The sequence below is a fragment of the Oenanthe melanoleuca genome, chromosome 8 (assembly GCF_029582105.1).
Source record: "Oenanthe melanoleuca isolate GR-GAL-2019-014 chromosome 8, OMel1.0, whole genome shotgun sequence".
Taxonomy (NCBI): Eukaryota; Metazoa; Chordata; class Aves; order Passeriformes; family Muscicapidae; genus Oenanthe; species Oenanthe melanoleuca.
The window spans coordinates 13,783,588-13,794,650 of NC_079342.1; the positions used below are offsets into that span (position 1 = coordinate 13,783,588).

Genomic DNA, 11,063 nt, shown 5'->3' on the forward strand with positions numbered 1-11,063 from the left:
GATTTCATGAAGTTCCAGCCCTTGTGCAAGGCCTTGTCTCTTGTCTTAAAGGGATGATTTTTTTGCCATGTTTGCAAATTAAGGACAATTAACCGGCACATTTTCTGCTCTCGCATTTTGGCAATATCAGCACAGTAAAAACAGCAAGAGAGATTTTTTTCCCCAGAGTACCTGGCAGTCTGTGATTTGCTCTAAGATGTTCAGTTCTTAGTTTTCTCCAACTCTAGGTACTACAGTAAAAGAAAAAGCTCTACACTGGCATTGTTGTTCTTAGCTTATGTGTTTTGGACTAGTGAGAGAGTCTGTGCAGGATGGAATGGTTCTTTTTCACACAGGGAGATATTATTAGTTGGTGTAACATTGCAAAGAAGTGTAGGGCTGATCCTTATGTTTTTTAAGGGCTGAGTTGTTTCAGTTGTGTGTTTGACCACAGATACTGGCCGTGTCTGTGGGAATGCCTTGGACAGGTGAGACACAAGGAAAAGGGCTTGAGAAGCAGAAGCATGAAGGCTAATGCTGCTAAGGGAGCATCTGAAAGTCTGGGCCTGTTCTACAGGCAGGGGACAGTCCAAAACCTGGGTTTAGCTCCTGCTGTCACTAAAAAAGATAAGCACCCTTAGCTTTTAATATCTTACTCTTTCTATCTGACTCTTTTGGGGGGAGGAGGCCATGGGTGTGGGTTTTAATGTGTTAGACACCTGCATTCATAAAGATTCCCAACGGAGAGGACAGTGGTGCATTACTTTGGGTTATTATGTGCATGGAATTACTGCAAGACCTGTGCATGCAGACTAATCCCAGGTCTTCAAAAACAGTTTAAATAGCATGGGAAAACCCCGTATTTCATCAAGCCTGTCATTATTGGGTATCTATAGATTTTCTGCCCATTAGGCATACTACACAGCTTCCTTGTGCTATTGCAAGCATTTTGGTTTTTTAAGCTTTGTTTCCTTCCTTGTCAGACAATTTATAAACAACAGTTTTTTATGTAGGACCTAAAAATTGCAATTCCACACCATTCTTCCATACTTTACTGTTCTACTAAATCTCTTTCACCTTTTGAGAACCACAGTTCACCATGTGAATCAGTTTGTCCTACATATCTGAAAGTTTCCAGGAAAAGCATTGTACCTTATAATTTATAAAATCTTATACCAAATTAGCAATTACCTCCATCTGTTTACCACCCACTTGAGTCAGATTGGTTTTTTGGAAGATGCTGTTATGCAAAAGAGGCAGAGAGGGTGTTTCCTTTAAAGGAAATTTCATTGATTTAACTGGCTTTTTTGTTGATAGTTTATGTGCACTGTAGGTTTTTTTTGTAGGACAGATTTTACATTGCTCAGAGCGTCAATATGGGACCTACATACTACTTTGGTCACAAAACTGTTCTTAGGCTTATTGATAGTATCTAAATAGACAGAATCCAAGACACTCTGGAGTCTGATTCTCTCCAGGGATTATGAAGGGAACAGAGAGGGCTGAGTTAAGAGAACATCCAGATATTTAAAAGCAGGCAAGATGAATCCCACCCTCCTTGTATGCCCCAGTTCAGTGGGATGTACAAAGGTGTCCAGGACTCTGGTAAAGTTGGATGTGCAGCTGTGTAGCACTGAACTGAATGCAGCTCAGCCTTTATGCTCTTGCATTTAAATGTAGTCTGCATGTAATAAATCCATGGTGTGTCTATAAATGTTTCTATTTTAAATATCTTGCTGATTATCTTCTCACTGATTTCACTACACTGTCTCCTGCCAGGTACACTAATATGGTTTGATCCAGTGTAACACTGAGCTTAAATGGACATTAAACCAAAGGCAGTCTGTAGTTTTTCAGGACATTTTAGTTCTTTATAAAATAGATGGTATTTTACAAGGGAGTGTATAAAGAAGATATACAATACTTGGTTAATTAAGTTGCTTGTCGTCTTTAATTGTATTCATTTTGTTTCTTTTTACCCGTTCTGTCATTTAAACAAGCTAGTATTGAAAAGACTGGAAAAAAAAAAAAAGAAATTAACTTTTCGGTAATAAAAATAAACTACTTTGATTTGGCTTTGCAAAATGTTACTAACAGAAAGAACACATAATAAAAGTTTGCTGATAAATGCTAATGAACAGAAATGAACTCCCAGATCTCTGTAGGAATGTATGCAGTCATATGTATAGGGATAGCTGTCTGGATGGCATCAGCCATCTGTGGGGTTTTGGTTTTGCAAAATGTCTTTGATTTACTTGGAATGTTCTTTCCTAGGTTTTGGATATAGTCAGGACAAGTGTCCGTGCAGTTCTACACCATGTCTGGAAAGCTCCAGACATTGAAAATTTACATCTCTACCGGCTTTTTAACCGTGTATTTAATCGCTTACTTTGGAGCCATGGTCAAGGCCTATGGAACTGTTTCTGTAATTCAGGGTAAGCTGAATCTTCTTCTTCTTCGTAACTTCACAATCACAATCAATGCTGGCATACTTTGTTGCTCATTTTCATTCACAAGAATGATGTAATACATTTGACTTATTTTAAAAGCACCTTAAGATATATAGTGGAATTAAGTCTATTTGGCAAGCAAGGCCAACCTTTTCAGAAATGGAATCAAACATTTAGTAATGTATTTACAAATGTAATAATCTAAGGAAAAAAATCTAATAGTCAAAATATTTCAGCCTTAAGTGAACTCTTTTACTGGATAGTGCATGATTTTAAGGCCAGACCACTGAGTGAAAGGTGGACTTGCCATCAACAGAAATCATTGTATCTGTTTGTGCTCCAGACTTATAAGGAGAGTTCAGTCAGAAGTGCAGCTGACATCTCACTCCAGATGCAATGTCACTTCTGTGATTTACTAATAAACACTTCAAATTTCTGTGCTTGATTACATTCACTGTTTCCCATACTGGTAGAAAGTTAAGTATATGCAGAGTATGAAATGTCCATGTAAGCAGGTGTTTTTGGTTTGGGTAGCAAATGCAAGTTTTCTACAGTGAAGAAAAGATCTGGACATATAAATAAGTTCAATAACCTACACTTCAGAATCTACATTCCTGAAATCAAAGACATTGGTAGAAATATAGATTTGGGGGATCGTATCGAGGGCATTAAACAATTCCTCCCACCCACCAATTTATTCATAAAATAAGAATACAATATGAAATATATTGCATACAAAAATGACATTTTCTCTGTTAGTATGTAAAATATATAAAGAATGGGAGGGGGCTTTATTAGTTTGCATAAAGTGTTCTAAGAGATGTATTGAAAATGAACTACATTTGCTGCTGGATATTGTATGTACCAAGGAATCAAGTCAATATGTTGTTCCTATATAGTCATTTATCATATGTGGAGAACTTGCACATTACCCTTGTTAATTGTTTCCCAAGAAAATGGATAAGAAGAAGAAGAGGGATCTGAGTATTACTTTTATTAATTCCTTTAATATAATAATTTCATTCAGGTGGTTAAAAAGAATAAGTGTTTTGTGTTATTCTTTTTGTAAGACAAGTATACAGTTTTGTGACAGTAAGTCTTTATATGCTAAACCTAAGTAATGGCTCTGTAAACACTTCAGGGAACAAACCAAGTGAAAAATGGTGGTGGACATTTCTCATATAAAGATTAACTTCTTTGTGTTTTGGACTCAGCATCTGCCAGTATTTGTGTTAAATAGTATAAACCTTTCCTGTACACATGCCAGGTTGTGCTTTTTCTCTTGTTCCTCTGTTGTTAGGTCCGATACAAAGCAGTAAATCTCCTAGATTGCAGTTTGTGTCAGAGACCATGAATTTGTCTGTTTTTCTGTAATAGGAGCTCTTGGGAAACCATATTCAGTAAAGGCTCAGAGGCAGTGACTCCTGAGCAGCTCCAGTGTTGCCAACGAATAGTACAGCTTTGTAAATACTGCCTGCTGGTGGTTTACAAACAGTCATCAGATTCAAGAGGATCCCCAACTGGGATGAGCCACCACTGGGATGATACAAGGTATAAATTTGAATATTTTCCTCCTGAATTATACATATAAAGGATAGTACTGGAACAGGTTTTAGTCCAGATTGCTACCACTATACTTTTAAGTTTGGTTTCCTCTGTAATTAAGAAAAAAAACCCCAGCAAACTCCCCAACATTTCCCTTGATCCTGATTTTCAGTCATTCTAATCTCACTACCCCAGTCATGAAGTGCTACCAAAAGAAAACTTGACATACACATCTTGTGGGAAAGTACACTTATTAAACTCTTGACTGCCTACTGCCAAACCAGCTGCAGCAAAGGCTTTCCATAAAGTGAACTGAAAATCTCCTTTCTTCCCCTTCTCAGATCCCTCAAAGTCAGTGTTTCCAGATTTGCATTCCTAGAGGTACCCTAACATGTCAGATACTTCTGGCTTCACATTCGCAGTGGGATGCTATAGGGGCACAGCTCCAGCCAAGGGTCAGGTAAGTGCCATCTCATTTACTGTATTGCACAGTTTTGCAAAGTTGATTTCCAAAACCTATGGATCAAAAGTTTTGTTATTCCATCTTGTGGAGCATAAATATATTTTCAAACCTTGCAAAACAGCATCATATAGTAAAAGAATTATTTGGCACTTACCTGATTCTCCATTGGCTGGTTTAGTTCCCCAACTGGGTACAACAGGGGTTATAATATTATCAGTATAGGGATTACTGAGAATGCTCCAACTGTGGCAGTCAACAATTTGGAATTAAACAGTCATAGATAGAGAATTAAATGTCAGTTTTAAATTACTTAGGATCCAAATTCTATCCCATTTTAATTATTGTGTATATAAAATTACAAATGCTTTGTTTATATAAAATATCTTACATATATTGTTACATAGAAGGGCTTTGTGAGTTAAGTATTATGTGAAAAACAAATTTTTGATAGATAATCTGTTAAACTTGTTTTATGATTTAATTGTTTACTTGATATATTTCAGATTAGTCATTTGATACACTGGACCTATGCATTATTGACATGTGGATCTTAAGACACTCTAACATAATTTAAAGCCAGTCAGAAACTAAATTTGTTTGATCACAGCAAAAGTAGAAGTATGTTAGCCACAAACCAGTCATATTCAATATTAACATTTACTGAGTTATAGCAGGAGTATGGTAAAGCCATTTGGATTAACTAAGACTAGAAAATCTCAGTGTTTTTATTGCCTTTACTGTTAATACTGCAGAAAATTTTACATCATGACCAACCACAAACTATTCAAACTGATCAGATTACTCTAATGTACTCAGCTAACAGGCTTGCATTTGGAATGCAATGAAAGAGATGGTCCAAGAGAACTTTCTCATCTCCAGTTTCTGTATTTCTTTGGATGTTGAATGGAAGTTATTCATAAATTTCATAGGCTTAGAGGAACCTAAGCCCTCTATATCCTAAATATCAGTAATGGACTGTCAGGACAATTCTGATTGATTAAAGTTACAGTTTTTATATTAGTCTCCATAAGTATTTCATCTAGAAATGAATACAGCAATATGCCATTTAACCAAGATATTCTTAATTTATGAAATAAAAGACACATATAGAAATAAATTCTTTTGTCCGTTATGGCCTACAATTGTAAGGGTAATGAACTACTTTTCTAGAAATGGGAAAATATTAGAGTATAATGTAATAAATGTATGAGATGTAATTTTTTTCAAGACTTTATAAAATCTAATTTGAAGAACTTTGTTTTTTCTGAGCACAAACCAATTTTTCATTTTGTTTGTGTTTAAGAAATGAAAGTTTGTGAAACTAAAGCTTTCACAGTTTACAGATAGAGAGCTCTTTAGCTGGGAAAGTTTATTTGTACAGGGAGAGATAAAAAGATAATGAAAACTACCACAGAGTTCTTTAATAACTTCTCAAATTGTTTTTCAATTCTCTTAACTGGTAATACACTAACTAAATAAAACAATAGGACTGGTCAAAAATTATACTAAAGTCTCTTAAAATAATTAGCTGAAATCAAACTATGTAAAAAGTCATAAATTAACCTGTGTTACAAAATAAAAAAAAAATAAAAAAAATCTACCACTAGGTCCTTACAGCTTCCTAAATGACCTTATTGGTCATGGCATATTCTCTGGGAAGTATGAGAGTTTTTTACTGTATCTTCACGCAAAGGTAAGTTCGGTCTGGTGACACAGTGAACTGTCATCACCACCAATCCATTCCAAATCAGACTTTTTCACAAATTCTTTAAAAAATATTTTGGTGATAAGGTTTTTCTCAAGCTTAAACAAAGCACATGTCTACACTTTCTTATATAGATTGTCTCCCCTTGACACAGTGCCCCTGTTTGTATCCATGAGATCAGTCTGACCAGTCTTTTTAATTAGCATGATTCACTAGAACTGCACAACAATTTTTAAGCAATAATTTATACAATGTGTTGTGTTAATCCATCCCAACATTGACATAATTAATTGTGAAATTCTGATTTAGTATGGATGTTATTTTTGCACACTTAATTGACTTCACAATTAACTTTTAGGTAATTACAGCATGAAAATATTTAACAATTAATATTAGGCAATATGATAAAAGACTGTTTGTATTATTAGATGAAATAAAAGCTATAGAATTTCCTGTATTTAAAAGGTAAATAGTCACTGATGTGAATTACTAGGTTGTAGGATCATTTCTTCCTTTACTAGAGTAATGATGATAACATGTCTATTCTTAGAGGATTAGAGCTGGAAACCAAAGCTGAAAATCTCTTTTGGACTCTAATCAGTTTTTTTTTTATGATCCAGCTTTTTTAAAAATGGTTAATGTCATCTGCAATTTTTGCCCGGTTTAAATTAAACAGGATTCTGTTGTTTACACAGGATTCCATTGTTTACTTATTTCACGGCTTGAAACATAAAGGACTGGAAAGGTTTTTGATCCTCTTACAACAGTGTTTATATTCATTTTCTGAGTTAGTTTTTGCCTATTGCCCTCTGTGTTTCATAAATAGCATTTACTGTACTGAGTTTCCTGCACACAGCAATTATAAAGTCTGGCACCTTAACAACTAATTCTTTTGCTCTTGAATGTTTCTTTGTCTGTAAACTTTGCTGTATTTTTCATATCCTTTCTAGGTATTTATTGCCAAGACCTACCCTGTTCATCCTGAAATCATCCTCATCCAAACTTAGCTGCAGTTCATCTGGAATGCCTCGCCCTAACATTTTGCTCACACACAAATACAGTCACTTGTGAAGTAAAAGGAAAATTGCTGTTTGTAAATAATAGCACTCAATTTCTTTTTTTTTTAACTTGTGATGGAGCTAAACATAAGCACTGTTATATATTTCCTACCATCATATTAAAATAAAATTTAGCTGAAAACATACTCTAAAAGCATAGCTTTTCTGGGAACATAATAAACCTTGTTAAGTTGTTTACACACACATGTGAATGTGTAGATCTTGCTAGGTTTATAAGTAATTCCTTCCTACTAGAAATGTTATTTTTGCTGCAGAATATATAAAATGGAATTGTTCTTGAAGATTCTATTACAGTATTATATTATTTTGTAAGTACAACTCTTTGACTTGAAAATTATTTATTGTAAATTATATTATTTATTGTCTCAAGTGTAATTTATCCTTTAACAAAACAGATAATTAAAAAACTCTAGTAGAACAGTAAAACAGTAACAATTATAAAAAATAATCTGATCAGTTCTTGGACATGTTTAAAATAATCCCCAAAACTCTGTAAGCCAAACCTAAAGCAGACATATTTTTTATTTCTCCTCTGAAATGACAAGATCTATTTAATACTGCTGTTTTTCTTAAAGGACATGATATAGTATCTTTTAGCCAAAGCAAAGGCATCTGGTACACAAACAGTAAAATATCAGTTTAGGCATTCACTTCCTAATTGGATTCTCATAATAAAATGGAAGCCAATGTTTATTTCCAGGTTTTCATTCACATTACCTATATCCTGTGCCTTTAGGTTTCCTTTGGGAGCAAGCAGTCATCCTCAGCTCCACACGCATGCATAGTGCATAGTTTTTCTGTTACACTGCATAAGTGGTAAAGCAGACATTTGTAGGAAATACTGCAGCTGTAATGTATTATTTCAAACTTAAATTAATTGGTTTGTTGTAGTTTTTAGCATGCAATCCAGTACCTACTGTAGAATGTATCTTTGCAATGGACAGTATATTCTAGATTGCTGACATCTTTAAATGTTGGAAATCTTATTAATCAGAAAGTTCTCATTCAGATCTAGATTCCTGAGACTGGCTGAACAGCACAAAACCAAAATGAGCCAGAGCAGGAACCTAGAATTGACAGGATTTTTAGCCTGAAACATCTTTCAGGTTTTGATACATACAGCCATTCATCCCACTCAGCATTGTGCCATGTGAGCCTTATTCATTAGAGAAAGCATTATTAAACAAATCAGTTAATCTAGATTTAAAAATAATTAAGTTTTTTAACTGAGTAAAGAAGAGAGTAGATATTATTTACCAAAGACTCATGCACTTATGAATCATTTAACCCTGAAACATGTTTGTAAATTATCAATGTATTTCAGGTATACTTTAAAAATAATTTGGGGGCTAATTATCCTCAGGAGCGAATACGTTAGTGTTTTTTGATATCCAGCAATTTAGAAAAAATTTAAGAGGCTTAAGAGATTGAGATTGAAGTTATATGGGAATGATTTTTAAAGAAGTTTTAGTCCTGGGATATATAAAAACTGGGAATTTGACTGAGATTTTTGATGCCTGTGCTGTAGTGCCTCAGCTCTAGAATTGCAGAATATATAACAAGAATGTTTGTAAACAAATAAAAAACCCTCTTGAGATTACCAGATCAAAGCAGTCTTTTGGCCTGGTAAAGTCTTTTTAATTTTTGTGGTAATACTAGTTCAGTAATAAAGTATGTTCACATTAATTGTATATCTCTTTTGGTCCATACAGTGACTATTAAAGCATATTCTGGTTATCTGTAACACTTAATAAAAGCTGTAAATTTTCTCTTCTTGGAGGAGGCTTCCATTGTATTCTACTTTTTGCCATAAGATCAGCTTCCAGCTTAGCTTGCCAGACTTAAACAGAGCTTTAGGATAGGAGGTTCACATGTCTTCTTTTTTTTTTTTTTTTGAAACTTCACTATGATTTCTATTTTCGAATACCAGTGCTGGGCCAGGTCAGTCTGTACAGAATACTCTGCCCAAAGAAAGAGGGCTACTAACCATACCTATGGACAAATCTAAAAAAAAAAATACATTTAGCATCTACAAAAGCGGACCAGATGGTGGCTTACATCTGACATGACTTAATGTATTTGTATTTCTGATAACCTTTCCTAAAGTGGTCACGTGTTCCTAATAATGTGTGAATCAATACCTTCAATAAACATCATGCTTCGCTTGGCTGCACTCCTCAGAACCAGTGTGTGCTCTGCGGGTCCATCACGGGCTGCACCTGCAGCCCAGCTCCAGGCGGTGCCATAGGTGGGAGCAGTTGTCCCTTTCCCCTTTGCGGTCAGCCCAGCGCTCCTGGTAAGTCTCAATTGGAGGCAGCACCTGCAGCCTGTCGGCAGCGGCTCCGCCCGCCTCAGCCCGGCCGTGCCGTGCAGGATTTGGGGAGCAGCGAGCGCAGAGTCCGACAGCGCGACGGACCCGGGCCTGTGGTGGGAAGCAAAGGAGCGCTGATAGTGTTACCAGCGGTGATCCTTAGCCGGTTGAGACGCGACTGAACCAGGCAGTGGGTTCTGTAGCGGTGTATCCCAGCACCTGCACACGCCCGATGCCCTGAGGGCAGCCCCGCCGAGCTCCTCGCTTTTCAGCAGCGGCACCGCCGGAATCCCCGCTGCTGCTTAGTCAGGAATATCGCCCTGTTTTGCTTTTATTCCCCCGACACGGCTTTCACAGTTGATCAGCCGGGAGCGGGGCCGGACCCGGCAGGGCTGTGCGGGAGCAGCGTGGAGATGGGCTCGGAAATACCAATTATTATAAATTACAAAGGCTCCACGTGTTATCTGAGGTCCAGAGCAAGGAAAAGACCTTTTTGAAACCATTATTTAAATGATGTTGGAGGAAATGTTTCTTGAAGTCCATCATAAGGACACCTATTTGTAGACCTTGGCCTTGGGCTATGGTTGTGCCTAGAAAGAATGTCTTATTATAGGAAAATTAGTCTCTATATGCTTGATACTCTGAACTGAAAAGTAAACAAATTACTCAGTTTTTAAAATTACATCTGAAAGGTTCCTTATCTGGTCTAGGAGTTCTAGAACAAACTCACTTTTAGGTATAAAACCTTAAGTTCATGGTTGATGACTTTCCCTGCATATTCAAGTGAAAATACTAAAAATATGCCCAGAGTACTTGGCACTGGTGAGGCACTTCAAGTGCTGTGTCCAGTTCTGGGCCCCTCAGTGCAGGGAGGACATGGAGGTGCTGCAGGGTGTGCAGTGCAGGGCAGCAGGGCTGGTGAAGGGTCAGGAGGGTAAATCCTGTGAGGAATAGCTTAAGGAGCTGGGGTTGTTTAGCTTGGAGAATGGGGGGCTCAGGGGTGACCTTATCCCTCTTTGCAGCTCCCTGAAAGGAGGATGTAGGGTCAGACTGGTCTCCCACGAAACAGGTAACAGAACCAGAGTACATAGTCTCAGGCTGGTTGTCTCAGCTTGGACATCTGTGGGAATTTCTTCAGAGAAATGATTAGACATTGCAATGGACTACCCAGGGAGGTGGTGGAGTCAGCATCCCAGGAGGTGTTTAAGAAAAGGCTAGATATGGTACTTGCTCTAGTTGACATGGTGGTGTTTGGTTATAGTTTGGACTTGATCTTGGAGGTCTTTTCCAACCTAATCGATTCTGTGAAAAGACTGAATTGCATTGACAGTTATAGCATCTAATTCAGGTGTTAGCAAATATGAATTATTTGCAAGTTAGCTTGGCATGCATTGTTAAAACAGTTAACTTGAAGCTGTTACAATGGGAATCCATTTTCAGGAGGAAACAATTTGCTGTTAAATGGCATTCTTGCTGGAAAATCTTTCACTTCAGCATTTGCTAAAAATCATTTGTAATTTTTTCTGTATGT

At 36.7% G+C, this 11,063-nt stretch overlaps 1 protein-coding gene across 4 annotated transcripts in view; it reads left to right on the forward strand.

Moving 5' to 3' along the window:
• TTLL7 (tubulin tyrosine ligase like 7) overlaps positions 1-8,990 on the forward strand; it is a 63,676-nt gene extending 54,686 nt beyond the window's left edge. For 3 of the 4 annotated variants that reach the window (XM_056497844.1, XM_056497845.1, XM_056497847.1), the window contains 3 exons: positions 2,254-2,414; positions 3,807-3,980; positions 7,093-8,990. In XM_056497844.1, the coding sequence (XP_056353819.1) occupies positions 2,254-2,414; positions 3,807-3,980; positions 7,093-7,213 (456 nt within the window). In that variant the 3' untranslated portion in view covers positions 7,214-8,990. Of the gene's footprint in view, positions 1-2,253; positions 2,415-3,806; positions 3,981-4,315; positions 4,435-7,092 lie in introns of all 4 variants that reach the window. The other variant, XR_008841093.1, reaches the window with a different exon arrangement.
• The last annotated feature ends 2,073 nt before the right edge of the window (positions 8,991-11,063 follow it).